The sequence below is a fragment of the Pristiophorus japonicus genome, chromosome 6, assembly GCF_044704955.1.
Source record: "Pristiophorus japonicus isolate sPriJap1 chromosome 6, sPriJap1.hap1, whole genome shotgun sequence".
NCBI classification, from domain to species: domain Eukaryota; kingdom Metazoa; phylum Chordata; class Chondrichthyes; family Pristiophoridae; genus Pristiophorus; species Pristiophorus japonicus.
In genome coordinates this window covers 169,064,051-169,091,022 of record NC_091982.1, presented here as the reverse complement: position 1 = coordinate 169,091,022, position 26,972 = coordinate 169,064,051, and the positions used below count along the sequence as shown (strand labels likewise).

Genomic DNA, 26,972 nt, shown 5'->3' with positions numbered 1-26,972 from the left:
TTTGCATACATGCTTGCTCTTCTATCTCCCTCTGATTGTTTGGGGGTTTAATAATACACTCCCAGCTGTGTGATCGCCCATTTTTTGTTCAATATGACCCATTTGGCCAATCTAACATATCATCCCCCCATATAGCTGAAATTGTTTCCTTAATCAATACTGCGACCACCCCTCCTTTTTTACCCCACTATTTATCCTATCTGAAAACTCTGTAACCAGGAATGTTGAGCTGCCATACCTGCCCTTCTTTCAGCCATGTCTCAGTAATAGCTATAATATCATACTCCCAAGTGTCTATTTCTGCTCTCAGTTCATCTGCATTATTCCCTATATTCCGTGCATTGAAGTACATACCATTTAACACTGCCAAACTTCCTTGTTGTCTACTTTCTAGCCCTTGTTTCCTCTGTCTTCCAAATTCACTTTCTACATTTTTGCTTTCAAATTCCAACTTTGCTCTTCTCCCTACTGAATCCATTCTCAGGTTCCCATCCCCCTGCCAAGCTAGTTTAAATCCTCCCCCAACAGCACTAGCAACCCCCCCACGAGGATATTGGTCCCAGGCTCGATTGAGATGCAACCCATCCGGCTTGTACAGGTCCCACCTTCCCCCAGAGACGGCCCCAATGCCTCATGAATCTAAAGCCCTCCCTCCTGCATATCCTTCCAGCCACACATTCATCTGTCCTATCCTAAATAGGCCCATGATACAGGAACTTCAACATTCGGAGTCCCCACCCCAGGCCACACCCCCTCCTATGTTGATGGTCATGTTTGGGGTGGACAGAGGATCTGCCCCAAACTGGCCATTCAGCACATTTGGGCACTAGGTCGGGACTTGGTGTATCTGGCTGCAACTTGGGGAGGAAATCACAGGGTCAACCCAAGACCAGTTGGACTCAGTTCTTCTTTCAGACTAATTCTGGTTTGACTATTACCCACCAATATTTGGCCATTTTGGGTGCAAACTGCATCAGATTGAATTGGCATCATCAGTCAATTGTAGGAGATACAATTGAAGATCAAATGTTGTACAGAACATGATCTAATAGGAAAACCAACCAAATAACCGAAAATGATGGGCAGGAAAAGACCAGATGGTCCATTAAACCTGTTCCACACTCATGATGCCTGAAGCATCATTTCCTACCCCGCAACACTACACCTCCCCCCCAACACATGTAATGTCCTGGAGGAGGCAAAAAACAGAAAAAAAAACAGGGCCGGTGCCAATAAGGGAAAGAGAGAACTCTGGAAAATTCCTCTCTGACTCCCTCAGATGATCAAAATCAGTCCAGGATATAAAACACTGATCAACAACCAGCTGATTGGATTGAGCAATTTTTATCAACTATGCTGTCCATATCATTTTTCTTTCACAGTCCCAGCGATAATACACAATTTCAACATGTATAAATCAAGCAACAGGGCCCCATAGATTTTAATATGATAATTATCTTGAAGCAAGTCTTTGAATCCACAAATCTTCGAAACTAATAAAGCAGGCATTTTCCTGAGTGACCTTTTGTTTTTGATGGTAGTCTTGCTTTTGCTGAAAATGCAATAACCATATTACATTGTTCTTAATGATTTTGCATTATTCATTTTCTATTACTTGGCTGGGCGCCCTGGCTGTTCCACCTCTTTGACTTGTTGCATCCAGTCAGTGGTTATGCATAAATAGAAAAATATAGCTAGCTCAGTAACTAGATTTTATTTTTGCAAGCTAAGAAATAAAGTATGGAAAAATAAATGAGTTGTTCCATAAATGATATTGCTAAACAAGATAGTAATTCAGCCTATGGGTGACCTTGAGCTTTTCAACTGAAACACTTCACATGAAATTATTATAAATTGTTTTTATGTTTTCAAGGCTTGAGAGGAAAGAAAACTGTAGCTGGTAGGGCAAACGGAAGTTTGCTTTGTGAATCATACTGCAAGCACACTTATTTTAGCTTTGAATCCATTGACTTGTACAACTGGGAAATGCTATTTGGAAAATGACTCCTCAAAATCCATCAGCTGGTAATGAGTTGACCGAGACAAAAATAGTTTGAGACATATTCTTATTGTGTTTTCATCGGCTTAAAGAGGGAGTTGATTTGATTGCAGCCTATTCTGAATACTTAAGCATTATTGCTATATGAATACCAGTTGTTGTTGTGGGTGTGGGATAACACTGCAGAAAACATCACAGCAGCAGCAACCTTACTTTCAACTCTTTGGCCAAATCGTTCACGCTCCATCCTTGCCAAAAATGTCCTTTCTGACAGCTTTTCAGCAGGAATGTATGATTTATAGCTGTTCTTCTACTTTAGTATCCACGCTGGGAGCCCCTGTCACCATGGTAATTAATGAGCTGTTCTGATAGGTGCAGAAAGGATGTAATGCCTTGTCAGCACAGTCCTGGCCTCTGAGGGACACTGCTCTGGTTTGGGTGGGTACCTGTATGTTAAAACAGTGCTGTCTCATTTCCTTTAGCCCTACAAGGACCCATTTGCACTAAAGTTATAGTGCAGTCTGCAATAATATACAGTATAAAGAACCCCTTATGAACACCGATTTCTTCAAGGCAGTTCTTCGGATATCGTAATGTCCACTTTAACCCAATGGACAGACAGTCAGGGCATCAGGTGATTCTGCAATCCTGTGCTCCCAATGAGGCGTCTGCAGTCACAGGGAGCATGGTCCAACATCCAATTTGCAATATCCCAGCACATTACAATCCCAACCCACTGCGGCATACAATTGAGGTTGTGGATTCTTGGTGAGGATTCCTCACATCACTGAGCTTCTGATCGCATTGTATGGCGATGCTGAGCAGAGGTCAGGCTCTTTCCCACAGGTCTGGAGGGACACGAGGGGTGGGAGTTATCCCTGAGTATTCTCATCGACCTAGCACTTGGTTCAAACGGCACGGATAAGGGTTTGGGCTCAAACATTCAACACCTTGAGGTGAGATGCCCAAGGAGACAACAATAGGAATGTTTATAAACGTAGTGTAGAGTAGATTGCTTTTTTTCAATAAGAATTAAAGTGATCATAGATTAGAAGCAGGTTTGCAAATCAGTTAAGTTCCTGGTGACTGTGATCTGTAATGGATATTTAACTGTATGACTAGGTCATTAAACATGTAGAAGACTTTGACTGTATTATTAGCTTCTTGATCACTTCATCGGAGATTGACATAAAGAAACATAAGTGACTCGTGGGGGGTGGAGGGGTGCTACACTCTGGAGAAATCAAAAGGTTTGAATTCTAGGATAGTTTCTCTCAAGTTGAAAGTAATATATAAAATGTCCTGTCTTGAAATACTGCTACATTGTACTGGAAGCTTCACAACATAAGAACAAGCCATTGGGTGTTGTCTGTTAGAACTTTTAACATAAAGAATTGTTTGTACAATTGGCACAATTTCCAAACACGTGGAAACATAGTTCTATTCAGTAGGAGCGTGACATCAACCTTTTGGGAATTAACTCTGACCTTCAGACAGTCTGACCTCAGATGCAATAATTGCCGTTCAACACCTTAACGAGCAGGAAATGAGCCCCCGTGACCCCTATAACTATAATTCATCCAGTAGCCTCTGGGACACCTGATTCATCCAGTAATCTAGATGCACTGATTAGAAACTTGTATACTGTGACTGCGTAAATAAGAGAAGTAGATTTTTCACACCCAAAAATATCCATCATCCACGAGTTACTATCCAAGGAAGAAAGCACATCCTCCTCTATTAACGTGCCACAAAGCATGCCAGTTAAATACTATCCCTAACACCCAAAGAAGTTGACATGGTGAGAAAAAGTTCAATGAAAGAAAGAAAGGAGAGAAAGGAAGTCCCACTCTAAGAGCTCAATTTTCCCCAGTGATTTGCGCCATCTTTTTGCCACGCGCCGCTTTTTTTGGCGTATGTTAAAAAAATTAAAGTTTCCCCAAGGAATGTGCGCCAGCGTAACTCAGTTAGTTACGATTTATTTAGGCTAGGTTTTTTTTTGCGTCATGGAAGTGTAACCTGATGTCTGCGCCAGTTTTTGTCAATTATAGAAGTGTGCCCCCAAAAAATTTCTCCTAGGTCGGCATATGTGACCATTCCCGAAAAACTTTCTGGTCAGTTAAGAAAAAGCAGCGCACATTGAAAAATTGGTTCAGAAAGACGACATTGTTTTTCAGCCAGTGAAGTTTTGGAGGGAGTCAAGAAGACTTAAATATGCATAATAAAGATTATATTTTTTGACCTTATAATGCAGTAAATGGAAGTTTGATGGAATTCAGTAAGTTTTCATATGTTTTCAACCGGCATGCCACCACCGAACACCTGCAAACAGGGCTGCAGGGTTGGAACTTCGGCCGGCAGAATCGGTCCCGCATCTGGACACAAGGGCTCGGGGCTCGGCTGCAAGAGAAGCCCGGGAGGGGGTGCGGGGAGGGGTGGTGGAGGTGGGGGTGCTGTGGAAGGCGATTGGAAGACATCAGAAGCCTGCACTATGCATCAAATCAAGGCGCAGCATTTCTCAGGTTGGTACGAAGCTTATTCTTTCGAACATCTCGCACTTCTTCATGGGGGGGGGGGGCGGTTGCGGAGGAGGCAGTAATGTGGAAGGCCCGGCTTGGGCCGCTTCAGAGGCTGGTCTGGGAATTGGAATGGGAGTGGCAATTGATTCTCTCAATGGGTGCGGAGTCTGGGCATGTTCCCTTATTGCAGCAGCTAACTCCAAAATTCCCTCCATCATGTGCCCTGATAGTGTTTCAACTACCTCCAACATTCCCTCGCTCATGTTCGCCGACAGTGTCTCAGCTACCTGTGACATGCCCTCCCTCATGTTGAGCAACAGTGTGTCAACTACCTACAACATTCCCTCCCTCACGTTCACTGAGAATGTTTGAACTACCTGCGACATTCTCGCCCTCATGTTCACTGACAGCGCATGAGCTACCTGCGACATTCCCTCCCTCATGTGCACCGTCACGGTTTCAGCTGACTGAGATATTCCATCCCTCATGTTCCCAAACAGCATTCCCATTTCTCTTGAGAGTATTGTTACTTCTCCCGACAGTCCCGATACCTCATCACCCACCCCGCTGATGGTGTCCAGGAGTGATCATGTAAGGTCAATGCACTCAGCACTCAATGCCATCATCTGAACAACATCTGTTTGATCCTGCACCTCAGGAGAGCCCTGTCGAGCTCTCCTACCCCTCCTCACCCTCGGTGTGGCTCGCAGCATTCCAGTGGGACCTGCAACCTCGGACGGTGGGGCCCTGGATGTGCCTCGCTGCACCCCACTGGGACCCGCAGCCTTGGATGGTGGGGCCCTGGGTGTGTCACGCTGCACCCCACTGGAATCCCCAGCCTCGGACGATGGGAAACCATGGAATATCCCACCAACCCTCAAACCACTACTCAGGGAATGGGCGAGCACCTGAATGGGCAGCACCTGCCCCTCCTCCAAAGTGAGTACAACAGTGGGGACCTCATCCATCCCTCCCCCTTCCCCTCACTCCCATGCTCTTGGTCTGGAAGGTGGGATTGGAAGATGTTCTCCTCTTCAGGCTCGTCCTCATCTGAATCTTCTTCTGCATCGTCAGGGTTGGCCTCAAGTTCTGCAAAATATAACAGAACAGTCAAATGGTTAGCAGCAGAGGAGGGGGCAGGGTGGGTGGCATGAGCAGGCTCACACAGCGCAGGCAGCAGGCTGATTTGAAGGACCACGATGAATGATAGCACATTGCATCAACTGAAGCGTAGCTGATGGAGACATCCTCATGAACCGAAGCATGGCTAGCCCGTGCCGTACTTAACATTTAGCAAAGCCAGACTGTGGAATTTGCAGGACTTAACCTCTCCCTCGAGTGTGGGCCCAGCTTGTGCAGCGGTGGTTGCTTTTCTCTAGGCAGGACCCATCAAAGCAGCAACCCTCTCTTCTAAGGGTGTCAGTGGGTGTAGATTTGATGGGCCTCCTCCTGTTTGAGTTCTTTCTCATTTGTTGTGTGCCACTTTCCTCTGTAAAGATGAAAATATAACTTTTTAAGGAGGGTGCCTTTCTGCTGGGTGGCACATGTACAGATGGTCACATTTACAATTGCAATTCCATTGAAAAATAAAAATATTACTTACACTAACTACTTGACCAAGATCCTGCCACTTCTTTTTGCACTAACCTCCAGATCTTGGGGGGGTCACCATTGCGCAGTAATCTTCTGCAAGTTGGTTCCAGTGTTTCTTCATTTCTTTGGGTGGAACTTTTATGTGACCTCTGCTGGTGTCCAGCTCCTGTCATCTGCCCTCAATCATGGTAACTAGTGCCTCCACTTCATCCTATAAGAAATTCTTGATCCTTGCACCGCATTGCATCTTGTATTGCAGCTCCGATTTTTCCAATTATAATTAAAGTTCTCACACAGCACTCAAAGTTCTCACACACACAACTGGCTCTTTAAAAATGGCCAATTGCAGACCGGGAGCTGTACTGCACATGCGCGCCCATAGGAATCACATCAAAAACATCCTTTTTTTTTGCACATGCGCAGAAGGGGCGGCATCATTTTTTCGGCGCAGACAGTAGGCTCTACCATCCCCGAGGCGACTGGACAGGCTGCGCGGTGCCAATTTTGAAAAATAGAGCGGGGAAACTTGGCACATTTATTTTTGGAGTAGTTCTGGCCTAGAAAAATGGGCGTAACTCTGGCAATATGCCAAAAAATGGCTTTGGGCAAAATTGAGCCCAATTGACTGTTTGAGGCTGCATGCCTTAATTGATCTGTTAGTGGCTGTCTTTTATTTATGTTAATGGCTGCAATTTTGTAATGCATATATAAAATATGTTTTTTCTGTGTTTTATGGACTTTTTGTAATTGCTACTTATATATCCATATATTTGCCTACATAGTGTCCATTGTACTGTAGAGTTTTGGATGAGCTCAAGTTTACGGAGGGTGGAAGATGGGAGACCGGCTGGGAAAGTATTGGAACAGCCTAGTTTGGAGGTAACAAAGGCATGGATGAGGGTTGTAGCAGCAGATAAGCTGAGGCAGGGGTGGAGACGTCAATGACATCTGCTTTTGTAAATAATCTGCTGAAATAATTCAATGTTGTAACATTGTCAAGTATCAATTTATTTAAGGATGCATTTATTTGTACTGTAAAAATGGCCACCCTTGTCTCTGATTGGTCCCTTGGAGGATAAGTCATGCCCTGAAGTTTCTCTGGAAGGTGTAACTGGAACTGCCCAGCCCAAGTTCTCACTGACTTCACAAATTTTAACTTGATCTACTTCGACTTCCAGAAGCCACAGAGGATAGATCTCCCAAGAAGCCACCAAATGCCAGCCGAAGTCCCGTACCCCAGCGCAAGTGCATCCACAGAATGGGCATCGTGTGCGGATTGTGAACAGGTTTATTGGGTATGAAGTGAATAGTGACAGTGTTGTGACTTCTGGATTGGAAGAATCTCTCTCCCCTCTGATCTCCCACCCCATCTCACTCTTTCCCCCCGGCACCCCCGCCCCCCCACGTGTCTCTATTCTCCCCAAGGCTCTCCCTCCCCTCCAGATGCTCTCTCCCCGCCCCCCTCCAAGCTCTCTCTCTCTCCCCCCCCCAGCTCTCTCTTTCTCTGCCCCCTCAGCTCTCTCTGCGCTCTCCCCGCCCCCCTCCAAGCTCTCCCTCTCTCCCCCCCCTAAGCTCTCTCTCTCTCTGCCTCCCCCCCAGCTCTCTCTGCACCCCCCCACCACCACCCCCCAAGCTCTCTCTCTCACCTCCAAGCTCTCTCTCTCTCTTCCCCCCCGCCGACCACAGCAGCTGCGGCTCAGCTCTCTCTTTTCCCACCTGCCCGCCTCTCTCTCTCTCCCCACCCAGCCGCCTCTCTCCCCGCACACTTCTCTCCCGGCCTGCCTGCCTCCTTTCCCCCCACCCCCCCTCGCCCCCCCAGGATCTCTCTCTCGCCCTCTCTCTCCCCCGGTCGCTTAGAGGCTAGCGGAGGATCTGAAGGCCCGGTCGGTGATCGCTCGGAGGCTCGCGGAACGTGGTCGGACTGATTGCAGGGCCCTTCCAGTTCGGGCGGGAGATATCGGGGGCAGGGACTCAACTGGGCGGGAGATATCGGGGGTGGGGACCCGACAGAAATAGTCAATCCCTTTATTTAATTCCATTAATTTATGTTGATTGACTTAAGGTGCCAAACCCAACAATGCAAATATTGACAATTACAGTGGAACTTGGCTTTTAAGAAGTCTTTTGTTACAATCTGTTTCTTTTTGCCTAGCTCCCAAACAGCATGTTACAATGATTAGGTGCTGTCATTTGATTTAAAGACCATTTTCAAAATATCAATACAGTAATAAGGCCTCAGTATCTAAGCAAGAGACATGTCCCATGGAAAAATATGTGTACTGCTCACACTTGTGTCAACGTCATGGTTAAAGCTATTATTGACAGGTCAAGAGGTCAACGCCCCATGGATTATCGTGCACGCAACAAGCTGCTTGTTAACTACCGAGATTAACACGTCTGGTTTAATCATAGGCATCAAACACTGTAAGAGGCTGCCAGCATTAGTTTTCATACCTTACTCATGCCAGAAGCAGATCATATTCTGTGAAGGTATTCTAACACCCGCTAATGACCTCAGGACTTGTACGTTTTGTTTTTCACAGTGGCGACAGAGCGTCTCCAGTGGAATTCTGTACTACACAGGGGTTCTTCAGCACCTTTGTCAAGTGTCCGACTATCTTTCATTACAGGTCAAGTTAGAGAAGCTATGAAATGGCTTGAAGTGCTTATTGATCAGTAACCTACTCTTATTTTATGTCCCTTCACTTTGATTTAAAGAATACACAAAATAGTTAACCATCAAGCATTTTTTCATTAAAAAGACCATCTATTTTATTAATTGGTCATTTCATTGTTGGTTGGTAAACATTGAGGTATGTGCTATGTGAGTTTTTAACTACAGTAAGTAATGTTATTGTATAAACCCAGAAATGGCTGTGGAGTGCCAAATAGGGCATTAATGGCTCATTCCAAAGTGCTTTTAGGAACAGGCCCATCTGGCTTTTAACTTCTAATTTTCCCAGTTTGATTGGCATGTGCATTTTGTGTGACCTGCTACGCCACAGAGCCTGGCCAATGGAGAAGTCACACTAGCTTAACAGCTGACTTGTGCTGCAAAATTGGTAGAAAATGGAGATTTCTTAGCAACATTGACTTCGATATAAACCATGATGGGTGGGAGCGGGTGGGGGTTAAAAAGTGAAATGCGCCGGACACGACCCAAACCTGCAGTGCGTGCGCTCGGCACCATTTGTGCAGCGGTGGATATTGGATTGTCCGAGTGCCTCGCTGTGGAGAGGCAGGATGCTTATTTACATATTTAAATTGTATTTACATTTACAATTGGAAGCACAATTTGACGTTAACTGCGGCAGCATGGGTTTCCCAGGGGTTGGAAAGCTCAGCAATGAAACCGAGGTGAGAGTTGTTGTCTCCCCAAGGTAAGTGGCTGTTTCTGCACATGTTATGGTCCAGGAGGAACAGAAATGCTCCCCCCGCCCCCCAGCTCCTCAAGGAAGCCTTCAGCCTCCCCCAGTCTCGATCGCCAGGCTCCCCCCACTACCTGCCTCGATCACCAGCCTCCTCTGGCCCTCCCGATCAAAAAGTGTTCCACAATTCATTATTTTTTGAGTTTCAGTGACTCCTATTACGTAGGAAAATACACAAAGCTGCACACCATTATACAAGAAGCTTGTTTTCCTGATGCTGGTGGCAATACCTGATCATTATAAGCCAGATAGTAGATTCAGCTCATTAACGGTGTCATTAGGCTGCAGTCTACAAATTTACATTTGCTGTTTCCAGCCCCTCAACAGAAAGTGAATCAATTGTATTTTAACTTTTGCCACAGGCTGCTGCTGGTAACTTCACTTGAATCTTATTTTATACTTGGTCACTGAAAATTCAAACTCGGAGTTGAGTACTGGGGAGCTGGTTGTTGAACAATGGGGAACTGGACGTTGATCGAAGGCAGACAGGGCTACTAATTGCTGAGGGACTAAGAGTTACCACAGGTTACAGCACTGTTCTCCTAAACTTTGTGGCTTGGAGTCAACTTGAGCAAACATGGAAAAGCTCCATTCATTCCAATACTGTAGCTGATAAAGGAAAAAGGTTTGGGTTCCAAGCATTTAAGGAATCTCTAGTTTGTATCCAGAGCATAAAAGCACACTCAAATGTAGCCATATTGGTGCTAATCTTCCATTTTAGAGAAGATATAACAACACCCATTTGCATCTATATAGTGGCCTTAATGTAAGAAATGTTCCGAAGCACTTCATGAAGAAAAATCAGAACCATACCAAGAAATGGGAAAACAGATGCAGAAACATCTGAGATACAAAGAGTAAGATATATAAAATTGAATATTTTAATCGCTTATAATAAGGGAGCTTTGTGAAAACCAATGATGTTTGACATCCACATAATTAGAAAACAGTTAAAATGATAATTTTTTGTATTTTATCATTCTGCAAACCATTACTGATTAAAACCATTGGCCTGTGTCAAGTACCTATGCCAAAATAACTGGCTATGGGTCAAACAATAAAGCTACGACTTGTGCTGATTGCCAACTGCATAATGATCCTTGGCATAATTGTCTGTTTCCTTACAGATTACATTGCAGCAAAAACTGGAACTTGATTTCAATTAAATTCAATGAAGGCACTTGGGGGGAAGAATTGGGCTGCTTTGTTTATGTGTTTGTGCTGTTAACGACTCCCGTCATATTGGGCGGGTGTTTAGCGGCAGCACTACAGTATTGCACCCCGATCCCCTGCGCCCAGAGAGCGTGGCATCATTGTTGTGCGTATTGCCTGGTTAGGACCCCGGCCCCCAAATTGGCTTTTGCCCCCTGAAGCATCATGGGGCGAGAACAGCAACGCTTCAGGGGATGCGTATTGGGCGGTTGGCCGCTACCGGGGTGAAAATTAAAGTGGATGTTGTCAAGTGCTGAGAAAAAACCTCACCTTTCCACTGCTGCTCCTGATGCGGTTTCTTTGTGGGGTCGTGGCCGCGATCGCTCAGCCCGGCACTCTGTTTGAGTGCTGGGCTGATGGAGCGGCATCCCCGCAACAGCTGCAGGAAAATGCAACGAACAGCACCAACCCTTATGCATGGCCTTCTTCGACCTTACAAAGGCCTTTGACACTGTCAACTGGGAGGGTCTATGGAACGTCCTCCTCCGTTTCGGCTGCCCCCAAAAGTTCATCACCATCCTCCGCCTGCTCCATGATGACATGCAGGCCTTGGTCCTTACCAACGGATCCATTACAGACCCAATCCATGTCCGGACTGGGGTCAAACAGGGCTGCATCATTGCACCAACTCTCTTCTCAATCTTCCTCACTGCCATGCTCCACCTCACACTCAACAAGCTCCTCGCTGGAGCGGAACTAAACTACAGAATCAGCGGGAACCTGTTCAACCTTCGTCGTCTCCAGACCAGGTACAAGACCGTACCAACCTCTGTCATCGAGCTACAGTACGCGAATGACGCTTGCGTCTACGCACGGACAGAGGCTGAACTCCAAGTCATAGTCAACATCTTCACTGAGGCGTACGAAAGCATGGGCCATACATTAAACATCCACAAGACAAAGGTCCTCCACTAACCTGTCCCCACCGCACAGCACTGCCCCCCAGTCATCAAGATCCAGGGCGCGGCCATTTGCCATACCTCGGGAGCCTCTTATCAACAAGGGCAGACATTGACGACGCGATTCAACACCGCCTCCAGTGCACCAGTGCAGCCTTCGGCCGCCTAAGGATAAGAGTGTTTGAAAATCAGGCCCTCAAATCTGCCACCAAGCTCATGATCTACAGGCTGTAGTAATACCCGCCCTCCTGAATGGCTCAGAGACATGGACATATACAGTAGACACCTCAAATTGCTGGAGATATCTCCGCAAGATCCTGAAAATCCCCTGGAAGGACAGACGCACCAACGTAAGTGTCCTCGACCAGACCAACATTGAAGCACTGACCACACTCGATCAGCTCCACTGGGCGGGCCACATTGTTCGTATGCCTGATACAAGACTCCCAAAACAAGCGCTCTACTCGGAACTCCTTCATGGCAAACGAGCCAAAGATAGGCAGAGGAAATGTTTTAAGAACACCCTCAAAGACTCCTTGATAAAATGCAACATCCCCACCGACACCTGGGAGTCCCTGGCCAAAGACCTCCCTAAGTGGAGGAAGTGCATCGAGTGTCATCGCCGAGAGCATGCAGAAACCAAGCGCAGGAAGCGGAAAGAGCATGCGGCAAACCAGTCTCGCCCACCCTTTCCCTCAACGACTGTCTGTCCCACCTGTGACAGGGACTGTGGTTCTCTTATTGGACGGTTCAGCCACCTAAGAACTCATTTTTAGAGTAGAAGCAAGTCTTCCTCGATTCCGAGGCAATGCCTATTGTCATGTATTCAACTATCATTGTAACCCATGTATAAGTTGACCTAAGTTGTACACCTTGAGAACATTGACCACAAGGGGTGAACTTATTTGAGACACTCCTAACCTGGACTTTCAGGTATAAAAGGGGAAGCTCCACCCAACTTCATCACTTGAGTTGTTGGTAATAAAGGTCACAGAGTGACCTTCTCTCAAGTTTGGCCTTGTATGCATTTATACTGTATAGTAAGGACATATCATTGGCAACGAGAAACTGGGATTTAAACCACGCGAGCATGGCCACTAGCAGCACAGAAGAGAGGTACTGTGTTGGTGATGATTGGGACGACTTAATTGAGAGACTACAGCAAAGTTTTGTCACTAAGGAATGGTTGGGACAGGATTCGGCCGACAAACACAGGGCTCATCTCCTGACGGTTTGTGGATCCAGAACATACTCCCTGATGAAGGACCTTCTGACGCCAGAGAAGCCGGCGGACAAGACATTTGAAGAGCTCAGTAAGTTGATCGGGGAACACCTTAAACCGGCGAGCAGCATGCACATGGCGAGACACCGGTTTTACATGCACCGGTGGCGAGAAGGGCAAAGCGTTCCAGACTTCATGGCAGATCTCTGGTTACTGGCGAGCCTATGTAAGTTCCCAGATGCATGCAGAGCGGAGATGCTGTGAGATTTTTTTATTGAGGGCATCGGGCACGCTGGGGTTTCAGGAAACTGATTGAGACCAAAGACTTGACCTTGGAAGTGGCGGCTCTGATAGCCCAGACATTTATCTCAGGGGAGGAAGAGACCAGAATGATGTATGACAAAAATCTTGGCTCAAATGCGGCAAACGACCAGGGAGTCAACATTGTTAACGCGGCATACAGTTCTCTAGGTAGACAAGGGCAATCGGACATGCCGCAGCATGTAGTCGAACCCAAAGGGGGAATTCAACAGGGACAATGGCTAGCTGAACGGCAATTCATGCCATTGCAATGGACAATGTGGCCAGCAATGGGGCCATCAACATCTATTAATGGTGCGCCTAAGGATAGATACAGAGACAGTCAGAGACGATTGACTGGTAATGGACCTTTTGTTTCCAACAACGGGGCCTCCAGCTCATGCTGGAGGTGTGGAGGCAAACACCCAGCCAGAGCTTGCAGGTATCAGCAATATACCTGCAGAAACTACAACGTCAGCGGTCACTTGACACGTATGTGCAGGAAGCCTGCAGCCAGGTTGATGTACGAGGAGGACGGGCCCGATGTAAGCCCTACGAGGCCAAATGAATACTGGGGGCAAATCGCTGGAAGCTGAAGTTCAGCGAGTTCATGTGGAGCACATATACAGTTCATACACCAGGACGCCACCGGTAATGATGAAAGTGCTCCTCCCGGTATTAATGGAGCTAGACACGGGGGCCAGCCAGTCCCTGATTAGTATCAAACAGTTCGAAAGGTTGTGGGTGTCCAAGGCCAGGAGGCCAAAATTATTGCCGATTGGTGCACAGCTACGGACATATACAAAGGCGATCATTCCGTTGCTAGGCAGCGCCACGGTAGTCGTGACCTACAAAGATTCGGAGAACAGGTTGCCACTCTGGATTGTCCCAGGGGACGGTCCCGCACTACTGGGGAGGAGTTGGCTTGCTGTCATGAGCTGGAAATGGGGCGATGTCAATGCAATTTCTTCTGTGGAGCGAGTATCATGCTCACAGGTCCTGGACAAATTTGACTCATTATTTCAACCCGGCATCGGCACTTTCATGGGGGCCAAGGTAGTGATTCACATAAACCCGGACGCCAGGCCAGTACACCACAAGGCCAGAGCGGTGCCGTACGTGATGCGGAAAAAGATAGAATGCGAATTGGACCGCCTGCTGAGGGAAGGCATTATCTCGCCAGTCGAATTCAGTGACTGGGCGAGCCTGATCATGCCGGTGCTCAAGGCGGATGGGTCGGTCAGGATATGTGGCGCTTACAAGGCCACCATCAATCGGGTGTCACTCCAAGATCAGTACCCGAGAGCGGAGGACCTCTTTGCGACGCTATCCGGTGGCAAACTTTTTTCAAAATTGGACCTGACCTCAGCTTACATGACCCAGGAGCTGGTGAGTGAGTCGAAGAAGCTGACCACCATCACGACACACAAGGGGTTGTTTGAGTATAACAGATGTCCGTTCGGGATTTGTTCGGCCGCCGCGATCTTTCAGCGAAATATGGAAAGCCTCCTCAAGTCAATTCCAAGGACGGTGGTTTTTCAAAACGACATCCTCATCACAGGTCATGATACTGAAGAACACCTCCACAACCTGGAGGAGGTGCTACGCAGACTGGACCGGGTAGGGCTGCGACTGAAAAAGGCGAAGTGCGTCTTCTCAGCTCCAGAGGTAGAATTCCTGGGGAGGATGGTAGCAGCAGACGGGATCAGACCTACTGCGTCCAAAACGGAAGTGATCCAGAGAGCACCCAGACCCCATAACATGACGGAGCTGCGTTCGTTCCTGGGGCTCCTGAACTATTTTGGTAACTTTCTTCCCAAATTGTGCACTCTGTTAGAGCCGCTACTCGTGCTCCTACACAAAGGTCGTGATTAGGTTTGGGGGGACAGCCAGGAAAGAGCTTTTGATAGAGCACGCAATTTGTTATGCTCCAACAAACTGTTAACGTTATATGACCCATGTAAGAAACTTGTGTTAACGTGCGATGCATCGTCCTATGTTGTGTGTTGCAGCATGTGAATGCCAATGGTCAGTTACAGCCGGTAGCTTATGCCTCCAGAAGTCTGTCCCAGGCAGAAAGGGCTATGGGATGGTAGAAAAGTAAGCGCTAGCATGTGTATATGCAGTAAAAAAAATGCACCAGTGCCTGTTTGATCGGAAATTTGAGCTGGAGACAGATCACAAACCCCTAACTTCCCTTTTGGCCGACAACAAGGCCATAAATGCGAATGCATTGGCCCGCATACAGAGGTGGGCACTCACGTTAGCCGCCTATGACTACATAATTCGGCACAGACCGGGTACTGAAAACTGCGCCGATGCACTCAGCAGGCTCCCACTAGCCACCACCGAGGGGGCAACTGAGCATGATGCTGAAATGGTCATGGCTGTTGAAGCTTTCGAAAGTGAAAGCTCACCTGTGACAGCCCGTCAGATCAAAGTCTGGACAAATAAAGACTCGCTACTGTCTTTAGTTAAGAGTTGTGTCCTGAATGGGCTTCACAATGAGCACCCGGGCATCGTCATGATGAAGGCAATTGCCAGGTCACTCGTTTGGTGGCCAGGGATAGATGCAGACCTGGAACTTTGTGTTCTCAGGTGCAACACGTGTGCTCAGCTGGGCAACGCACCCAGGGAAGCCCCCCTTAGCCCTTGGTCCTGGCCCGCCAAGCCATGGTCACACATCCATGTGGACTACGCAGGTCCTTTCATGGGAAAAATGTTTTTGGTTGTAGTAGATGCCTCCTCCAAATGGATTGACTGTGCCATTTTAAATTCAAGCACATCCTCCGCCATGGTAGAAAGTCGACGGGCAATGTTCGCCGCCCATGGTCTACCAGATGTCTTGGTCAGCAACAATGGCCCGTGCTTCACAAGCACTGAATTCCAGGACATCATGGCAGGCAATGGAATCAACCATGTCAGAATGGCACCGTTCAAGCCGGCCTCAAACGGCCAGCGGAACGAGCAGTGCAGATAATCAAACCGGGGATGCTCAGAATCCAAGGGGGTTCCCTACAAAGTCACTTATCACGCCTTTTGTTGGCCAATAGATCCCGAACACACTCGCTCACAGGGGTTCCACCCGCGGAGCTGCTAATGAAAAGGATGCTCAAAACCAGGTTATCCCTTATGCACCCTACTATGAAAGACATTGTTGAGAGCAGGCGTCAGTCACAATCTGACTACCATGACAGGAATGCGGGGCGCGATGTATTGATGTCAATGACCCTATTTTTGTCCTTAATTACGCTGCAGGGCCCAAATGGCTTGCAGGCACTGTGATTGCCAAAGAGGGGAATAGGGTTTTGGTAGTTAAACTTACCAATGGACAAATCTGCCGCAAACACGTGGATCAAACTAAAAGGAGGTTCAGCAACCCCATAGAAGAAGCAGAGGAAGAACACGACGGAGTTTACTCCACCACAGGTGACCGAACACCGGAACCAAGTGGAGGAGAGCCCAGTCACTGTGGGCAGTCTGGACAGGCCTGAGGCACCGCAAACAGCAGACACTCAGGCCAGCGCTCAACAACCGGAGCCCCAACTCAGGCGCTCTACAAGGGAGCGTAAACCACCAGAGAGACTTAACCTGTGATCCCAATAAGACTTTGGGGGGGAGCTGATGTCATGTATTCAACTATCATTGTAACCTATGTATAAGCTGACCTAAGTTGTACACCTTGAGAACATTGACCACAAGGGGGTGAACTTGTGGGAGACACTCCTAACCTGGACTTTCAGGTATAAAAGGGGAAGCTCCACCCACCTTCATCACTTGAGGTCTTGATAATAAATGTAACTGGTCACAGAGTGACCTTCTCTCAAGCATGGGCCTCGTGTGCATTTATACTGTATAATAAGGACATATCACCTATGATAATGATGATGATAAGACAAAATAGCTAAATTTGACGAAGAGAATCACAGGATATGGGGATAGTGCAGTAAGGTGGAGTTGAGGTATTCAGCCATGATCATATTGAATGGCGGAGCAGGCGCAAGGGCCGTATGGCCTACTCCTGCTCCTATTTCTTATGTTATGTTCTTATAGGAATGAAACCTCAATGCTCCCACAACTTTAATATCCTTTCAGCTTTTATGCTTGTCTCATTTGGAAAAGAGCACAACACTTGTGAAGTAAAAGGATACAGCACTAACTCTGTTGAGTTTCCAATCTCAGCTACTTCGTGCAGGAGCACCAGCTGAAGTTTGGATGTTTTGTACGAAGGGGAAGGGAAAATGAGCTTGTGTTGTTTTTGTGTGCTGCCTAGTTGACAGGTGAGAGAGCAGTGTTGGCTGGCTGCCCTATCCCTTTGGTTGCAGAAATGCATGGCCCAGTGAGAACCTTCAAAGCGTGAAAAGTAATGAAAGGAAGAATGCCCTTCATTGAAAGGTAATATGTTTCAAAATAAAAAGGAGGGCAGTATAATCTGGGGAATGGATGTTGTAAGGGCATAATTGTCAAAGAATAACATAGCTCAAGATAAAACATTTCAGCAACCAAGGACATGTTCTGGATTGGTTGACAGTAGGCATATTTTATTCGGTTGGACGAATCTCTTTACCTATACATTTTTTTCTCTCTCATTGCCAGGCAACCCAGTTGAGTACCCGTGAAAGTTACCCATTGAGAGCAACTGAGTTTGAGGCAGTTTAGTTTTTATGTGGTGAAATCTCCCGGTGTATTTTGAAAGTTGGCAGAGGAACTCAGTAGTCCAGCGATTAAAACTTCAACTTTATATTTCACCAGTGCAATTTGATATCAATAAACAGGTTAACAATGAGAACCCAAGGAAATGTAGCATTAAATATATTAGGGGATTACACAGCATAATCATTTGGAATTTACGTCTGCTTAAATTTATTTGAAAGTCTAAAATCAAATAGAATATAATCTTTGAATAAAATGATGCTTGATGTTTTAATTTGTCTCCAATTCCAAGTATTTATGCAGAGTTTAAAATATTAAAATTGATGGGAATATTTAGCTCGGCTTTTATTTTCAAAGTTTCTCCCCACTAACAAGAAGCACGTTAAATGTACATACATTTGCAGTAATATATCTCTGAAACAAATGGCTGTGTCAGCATAGAGGGAGTAAATCATTCTAATAATGTCAGAGTCAATACCTTCTACAGGATGTAATGACATATCCCTCTTTATATTCCTTTGAAATTATCGGAAACCAATATATATATGTACATATATCTGCAGCTCTGAGTGATGTTCCTTTACCATCTTTATTAGAATTTATTTCATGAATTTAAATTAAAAATTAAACCACAAAGGCAGATGAGTCATACTCCAGAAACCACCAACGTGGGGAAGATTTCCTCCTTTCATTATTTGTCACAAAATCATGAACATATGTCTAAAGAATGATTTTGATACAAATTGAGAATTCTTCCACTAATGCACTTAGTAATCTTCAAACTGTTTAGTGGCATGTATGGCCGATGGACAGCCTTTGATCATATATGTAGCAGTGTTATGAGAAAGTAAAGAGCTACTGTTATAGAATCATAGAAATTTACGGTACAGAAGGAGGCCATTCAGCTCATTGTGTCTGCGCGGCCGAAAAAGAGCTATCCAACCTAATCCCATTTTCCAGCTCTTGGTCCGTAGCCCTGTAGGTTACTGCACTTCAAGTACAAATGCAAGTACCTTTTCCAATGTGATGAGGGTTTCTGGCTCTACCACCCTTTCAGGCAGTGCATTCCCGACCCCACAGCTCTCTGGATGAAAACATTTTTCCTCAACTCCTCTCTAATCCTCCTACCAATTACTTTAAATCTGTACTCCCAGTTATTGACTTTCTGCTAAGGGAAATAGGTACTTCCTATCCACTCTATCTAAGCCTCCTCATAATTTTACACAGCTCAATTAAGTCTCCCCTCAGCCTCCTCTGTTCCAAAGAAAAAACACCAGCCTATCCAATATTTCCGCATAGCTAAAATTCTCCAGTCCTGACAACATCCTCGTAAATCTCTTTTGTACCCTCTCTAGTGCAATCACATCTTTTCTGTCATGTGGTGACCAGAACTGTACACAACCTTCTAGCTGCGTCCTAACTAGTGTTTTATACAGTTCTAGCATAACCTCTCTGCTCTTATATTCTATGCCTCAGCTAATAAAGGAAAGTGTCCTTGTATGCCTTCTTAACCACCTTATCTATCTATCTATCCTGTTACCTTCAGGGATCTGTGGACATGCACTTCAAGGTCCCTCTGTTCCTCTACGCTTCTCAGCATCCTACCATTTATTGTGTATTATCCTGCCTTGTTAGCCCTCCTCAAATGCATTATCTCACACAAATCTGGATTGAATTTAATTTGCCACTGTTCTGCCCACCTGACCAGTCCATTGATTGTGCTATGTGTAGTAGTCTGATGGGTGAATATGTGCAACAATCTGAGTGGAGAAGAGAAATGTATTTCAGGAGTGCTAGTAGCAAAGTGCTACTGGCAGTCACATTTATATGCACAGGAGGAGATGGTGCAGTGATCACATAATAGTGACTGCATGGTGAAAGAAGACTCTGCTTCCCCTCTCATTATATAAAGCGTTTTGAGAAGTTTTGAGTTGAAAGATGCTATATAAACACAAGTCGTTTTTATGGCCATTTTCTTCAAAACAAAGTCTAACTTGAAGTCAGAACTGTGGGACACTGCCTTGACTAGGCTGCTGTACTGGAGGGAAAGATTTTGCCATTTGAATGTTGGATGATCTGAATCTAAAGTCTGCATTGATAGTTGTTCCTCAGACCAGGTACAGCACAGTCCTGACATCCCTTTGTGCTCTTTTCATATCAACACAACAAACAACCCAATTTTCAATAGCATTATGTTAAAAAGGAGAGTCTTCAAAAAACATTTTTTTTAGCACTCCATTATAACTTTGCACGTCCTTGTGCCTTATCTGAGCAGTTATTTTTAACTTAGAATCGTTTTCTTTTATTCATTCTCGGGATGTGGGCATCGCTGCCAAGGCCGGCACTTATTGCCCAGCCCTATTCGTCCTGAGAAGCTGATGGTGGTTGGCTTTCTACTTGAACTGCTGGGTGGTGGTTTTTATACAACTAAGTGGCTTGCTAGGTCAGTTAAGAGTCAACCACATTGTCACACACAAGCCAGACCTCAAAGACAGCAGCTTTCCTTCCCTAAAGGACGTTACTGACCAGTTGGATTTTTATGACAATCTGACAACTTTATGATAACTTTTACTGATGCCAGTTTTTTTTCCAAATTCTCAAACTGAAATGGTGGAATTTGAACACTTGATCTCTGGATTGTCAGTCCAGACCTCTGGATTACTAGTCCAGTAACATAGCAAATACACTACTGTAACTGTTTTATCTGATAGTGACTTACAGAACTTTGTGCAACAGATACTCAAGTTTGACATATTTACAACGTCATACTTTCAACACTTCAGAAAATAATGCTTGATGTACAAAACTCCCTCTTTCAAATCTTTGTATGATTTTGATTGCACCTATTATTTCTAAGACTAATATAACACACACTGAATAAATACCTCAACTAAGAATCTACAATGTTCAGCAATTTGTATTCAAATAGCAGTATTTTCTTGAATACAGTTGGTTCAATTTCTATAGAGAATGAATTTACTTTGACTATAAACACAAGATAATTTTTAATTTTAAGTAATCCACCGGTTTGGGGCAGGGGGACGGTGGGAGGGTGAGGGGTTAAATTTGTCTTGGGCGGTGGTGCAAAAGGAACGATGGAGAATTGGCAGCTTGTTCACACCACACCCGATTGTCTTCTGAAGTCAATGGAAAAAAAATCGGATGGGCTGTAAAACATTCCATTTTGCGCCATCTCCCAAGACCAATTTCACCCCTGCCATGTTATATGCTTGATACATGCTAACACGCCCTTTTCCCATTGTCTCTGTTTAACTGCAATTAAATATTATTGAATTGTGTTTGAAATACACTCCGACAACCTTTACACATCTTTTATTTTGAACATGTGTTGAAGAAAGAATCTTATTTCTCAAATGTATCTTGTGCCTGTCAAAATGAAAAAGGATATTTGCATTTTTAATGGTCTAGAAGAAATCAATGTGTATCTTTCAGTTTTAGTTACACGATGAAATTCTACAATAAACCAGTGGGCCAAATCTCTTTGATTTGTTTCAGTTCCATGGAACAGCATTGCTAGTGAACTCTGTATTGTAAAAGTTGTAGCAGGAATCTTGTTGCATCTATAAATAAATTAGGAGCAGGTCTGAAATAGAAAGAATTCTGGCATTCTGGAAGAATGCAGTATGATTCTTACTTGCCAGATATGGCTATCCCACATATGACAATGGATAACACCCTACATTCAAAACTCTGGCTGTCGTTTTGGAGCGTGGGCAGGAACATCGGCAGGGCCCAGGTACAGAGGACTGGGAAGGTCAGGGCGAGTGTTTGTGGTGAGATGCGGTGAATGTTTATGGTGGAGGAACAGTGAGAGATCGTGGCGGAGACGCGACAGATGAGGGTACGAGGCCCAGAAGAGCTGAGGGCCCAGGGGCAGCACAGGCCAGCCCACACTGCGATATGTGTGCGCACTAGGTCCGTGCAGCAGAGCAGGTCTCCAGTCGTCCTGGTTAACCCTTGCCATTGTCAAGCCTGTGTGGTGGCTGATGTGCAACGGTCACCACACGTTAAAAAAATTCACGCACAGGCATCTTCCACCCCCTCAATTGGTGTTCTGGACTGGAACATCGGGTCCTTCATCGAAACACCTGTGAACTCGTGGAAACAAGTCATCCTCGTTCAAGGGACCGCCTATGATGATGATTATTAATTCCCCAGTCTCATTCTCTAGGGGACCAACATTTACTTTTTATGTACCAGTAGAAACTCTTGCAATCTGTTTTTATATTTCGTGCTAGTTTACTTTCATAATCTATCTTCCCTCTTTATCCTTTGTTGTTTTTTTATAACTCTCTCAATCCCCTGGATTTACACTATTCTTTGCACTTTTATATGCTCTTTCCTTTAGTTTTATGTTCTCTCACCTCTTTTGTCAACCAGGACTGTATTGGGTTGTTTGGTAAGTAGAGCTCTTTCCTCTTTGGGGTATATATTGGAAATCGGCGCAAGACCATCAGCAGGCCGGGGCCATTGGAGGGAGGGCGACGGCTGCGAAGACAGGTCGCAGATTGCAGTGCGGGCAGGCTCAGCAGGAGGGGCGAAGGAGCGGCAAAAGTTGTAGAGGGAAGTGACCGGGTCCCAGGAGAGGCGTGAGTTTGGGGCCCAGAAGAGGTGATGGCCCAGGGGCAGCACGGGTCAGCCCACACTGCGATATATGTGCGTGCTAGGTCTGTGCAGCAGAGCTAGTCTCCAGTCGTCTTGGGTAATCCTTGCCATTGGACCAAGACCTAGCTTTGTCAAGCCCGTGTCGTGGCTGGTGTACAATGGCCACCACGTTAAAAAAATCCATGCACCGGCATCTTCCACCCTTCAAAATGTAGTTCAGGACCTGGAATATTAGGTCCTTCATTGAAACACCTATGAACTTTTTGGCGTGAAAGCAAGTCATCCTCGTTTTGAGGGACTGCCTGTGATGATGATGACATTCAAGTTTAAGGTTCTAGTTTTGAAACACAAAATTGGTTAATGTACTCAAGTGAACTGGCAAGGCATCTAATCATCACCAATGAGAGGAGAACAAACTAAAAGGAAGTAGACCAAAGGGGTGGGGTTATATGCCATGGGAAGAGGAGAATCACACAAAATGTGTCTGAATTTTAAAATTGAAGAGATGGAGTGCTTTTGATTTTTCCCTTATTGCTAATTATGTTAAGGATAACAACTGAATAAGAAGCTATATGTCATAAATCAAATATAGTGTGTACAATTTGAGTCTTACCTTGATCACCTCTGGTGTCTGCTGAACTAATAGGTGTGAGCCTGTGTCTTTAGCTACAACTGGCTGTGCTGAGTGTGCAGTTTTGCAAGACTCAGAAGCCTGTGATAATGTGTCTTGGAGTATCCACATTACTTCTTTTTCTCTTGCCAAGATACCCTTGCTACTCCCACGTTCAACCAGCTCCTGAGCAAAGCCCTCAATACTCTCTAGGATACGTAAGAGTAGAGCTGCATCATCCTCTTCATTTTTATTATTTTTATTTATATTGGTTCCTTTTGTGGGAGAAGATAATGGCGCAGTTTCTCTGAGTGTCACTTCTAAGTGTTTACTTCCTGACTCAGTGGTCAAAAAATTAACTTGTTCTGATTGTTGACTATAATTCTTCAAGTCAATGTCATTGTGTCTAGAAGAGTCATATTCCTGCCTGGTGTCTATGGTCTGAGAAAAGGATTCCAAATCCATCAGTAGCTTTTCAATTTCTTCTTGTTGTGTCATCTTATCATTTTCTGTTTTCGATTTTGATCCTTTTATCGAGGGCTCCGTAGAATCATGGGTTCGACTTACATTATTGGAAAAGCTGAGAGAGCCAGAAGTTGTCTGCACACAGAATCTATTTTCTCCCGTATTATTTCTAATTCCAACCCCGACATCTCCTATTCTCTTGTGAGCATCAGCAGGAGAGACCTGTTTTTGAGGCTGAAGGTTGTTTTCAGCCATTCCAAAGTTGAAATAATCTTTCCTTCTCGATTCCTGGTCCAAAACCTTGTCAACATCACAATCCTCCTCAATATAAAGAGGTTCCATTGGTATCTTAGAAATACTGTCACTACTCCGGGACAGGAACGAATCTCGAGAGGGACAGCTATCAAAGCGATTTAGTGGAATTACATGAGGTAGTACACGGGGTTGACTTACAGCAGTTGAACCTTTTTGTTGGGTACCATTGTTTTGAAGACTACCATTAGATGAAGGACCATAAACACTTTCAACAGGTTTCATACTGTTACTATTGGTTGCTCGATGGACAATTTGAGTATCCACTGGGGGAAGAGGTAGATTGATAGATGGGGATGGTGATGACTGGACAACATCCTCATATCTGGGTGGCTGGTCATTCCCAAATGGAGGGTATGGCATTTGCTGCAAATTGTGCAGGCTATTTACGAGTTCTGCAAGATCATGCTGATTACCTCGTCCAGATAACCCATGTTCAAGTTCGAAAGGCAACTTTTTCAGGTAGCTTGAAAGTCGTGCCATTACATTTTTATAGATTAGATCTGGATTGTTGCTGGCATCGCTGTCATCGTTATTAAGGGACTTGCTCTTAATACATTGCTTAATAATCTCTGTGCATTTCTTCAGGTCTTCTGAGCATTTCAACAAAATATCTAGGCAAACCTTTATGTCCTCTCCTGAGCCTGAACTATCTGCTTTGTGTTTTTCTAAAATTTTGGCGATTAAATTATCTTCCGAGAGATTCTGAAGATATAGCTGTGTGGCATTGCTGATATTTTGTTCCTGCAATGTGCTAAGGTTTGCCTCTTTTTCCTCAATAGCTGTTTTCTGTGCAAAACCAAAAGGAGGGCAGTTCTCATTGTTGCCAATATGGTTATAAGTTATCTCAAAGTCTGCAGACTTTCTGCTGGCCATATCTGGTTTCACTTTTCTGCCTTTCCTGAATGTCACGTGACTTGTGGGGCACTTCACTTTTTCGAACGAAAACTCTTTAATTTTGCCACTCGCCAGATTTATGGCATCACCGGTGATGTCTTTTAAACTGCACAAACCTTGCGTGCCCATTCCCTTTTTGACCCTGGAAACGCCAGGCAGAAGCTGGTGACTATCATCAGCAGCGACTTCAGCAGAAGCTGCAATGTTTTCAGCAGCTAGAAACTTGTGGGTCAAGTCCTGAGCACCCGCAAATCTTAGGCTGGACGAGGCGAGAGCTGCAGGACTCAGCAGTTCTGAACAGACGGCATGGTGGACCACATTGCAGTTGATGCCAGCAGCATTCGGGAAGGCTTGGCAGGACCCATTACAGTAGTGTACAGTATGCTGGAAGCGTTGATCAATTATAATGCTGTTATAACAGTTCACGGTGCTAACAACAAGTCTGTATGTTGCTGCCATACTGGAGAATCACGAGGAAGAATCACAAGATGACGAATAGTCTCTGGCTACAGTTATGCTGAACCATTAAATTGATGGCCTTGAGGGTTCCAGCTGTGTCATTCTCAGTAGAAACCTGAATATCCTTAGAAGTCCCGTTTGCGAACAAATCAGGTTGTAACTACAGATGTAGGTTCTAAGCCTCAAAAGTACCCTTTTGAGGCTTGCAATTGAGACGTGCGGTCAAATTGCAGCTGCTTTTCCTGTGTTAGTCAAGACTTCTGTGTCAGACGATCACATGTCATTCGTCAATGTTATACTCCACACTCAGGAAATGGACGCAAAGTTCACCGCAGCCAAGGCGTCAGTATTCATTCTCAATATCTGGGCATATGGCCTAGACACAGGCCTGTCAAAGCACCTAAGCGGCATCACAATCCACAAAGAGATGTTCAAGCGTGAAATAATTGTGATAGGGGATCAAGTCTCCTACTGAGTTCCGAATGTGTGCGGCAGATGTGCTCCAGAATTCAACAGGCTCATTCAGTGTCAGCAGCCTTCGTCCTGTTTCTCAGACACCGACTGGAAGAGAGAGAGAGAGAGAAGCAACAATGTGACTTGTGAAGCCATTAACATGAGAATGCAAATTGAATTTAATGTTTCATTATTTAATCATGTCAGTGCTAGTTAATCAAAGTCTAGTATTGGTGTGTAAGACACCCTTTTATATTGTCACCATGTTAATTAACATGTAATTATTTGAGTGCACTGGCTGGTGGGGGATGGTTGCGATAGTTACTTTGCTGCAAGTAAAAAAAAAGCATCTAAGCAAAATATTGCTTTTTGAATAATTTATTATAGTGCTGCAAAAACACATCATGGTAGAAATGACCACAAGAGCACGAAACAGCAAGAAATGATCGCTGTAACTTGTAAATAAAGCAGAGTAATAAGTTCCTGCTTCTATTCGGCATCGAGTCATTCCTTCTGGTGTGGGAATGTGCATTAAATCACGTGAGAACAGGATCAGATGGAGTGTGATGTCCTCATGGTCAAATTGCCTGCGGACACTCGGGGGTCAAAATCCCTCAGAAGTTCCACCTTGGCTCCTGCTGAAACTCCTGTGAGTGATTGTCAGAATCCTCTCTCCTTACCTCCGCCCCCTGCCATCCCCATCATCTCACTGGAAAATGGCGAAAGTCCAGTTGCGCCAAAGCTCCGACTTGATTTGTAGGTGGTAGAACCCCCACCTGTTCTTTATGTCGGGGCCAAGGAGGACATGGCTGGGGTGGCCTGAGCAACTCCCCACCAATAGTGGGTGACGCTGGAGTTTCCAGCTGTATCAGGCAGCTGAGCACCAGTGATAAACCCGAAGTGACATTTACGCCAGCCTGCCCCATGCACATTAGGTGCCCTTCCTCAACACCATAAATGACAACAACTTGCATTTATATAGCACCTTTAATGTAGTAAAATGTTCCAAGATGCTTCACAGGAATATAATCAGATAAAAATTGGCACTGAGCTAAAGAAGGAGACATTGGAACAGGTGACCAAAAGCTTACTCAAAGAGATAGGTTTTCAGAAGGATCGTAAAAGTGAAGAGGTGGAGAGGCAGAGGTTTAGGGAGGGATTTCCAGAACTTGGAGGCTAGACAACTAAAGGCACGACCACCAATGATGGAGTGGAGGAAGTGGGCTGGACAAGAGGCCAGAGTTGAAGTAACATAAAGTTCTAGTAGGGCTGGAGGAGGTTAAATTCCAGTACAGACTGTCTAGACTCAGGCATTGGATGTGGTA

At 45.3% G+C, this 26,972-nt stretch overlaps 1 protein-coding gene across 4 annotated transcripts in view; it reads right to left on the bottom strand.

Moving 5' to 3' along the window:
- The window catches only part of ppp2r3a (protein phosphatase 2, regulatory subunit B'', alpha), a 412,397-nt gene that overhangs the window by 173,384 nt on the left and 212,041 nt on the right, over positions 1 to 26,972 (bottom strand). For all 4 annotated transcript variants that reach the window (XM_070883364.1, XM_070883366.1, XM_070883368.1 and 1 more), the window contains one exon: positions 23,065 to 25,755. In XM_070883364.1, the coding sequence (XP_070739465.1) occupies positions 23,065 to 25,194 (2,130 nt within the window). In that variant the 5' untranslated portion in view covers positions 25,195 to 25,755. The remainder of the gene's footprint in view (positions 1 to 23,064; positions 25,756 to 26,972) is intronic.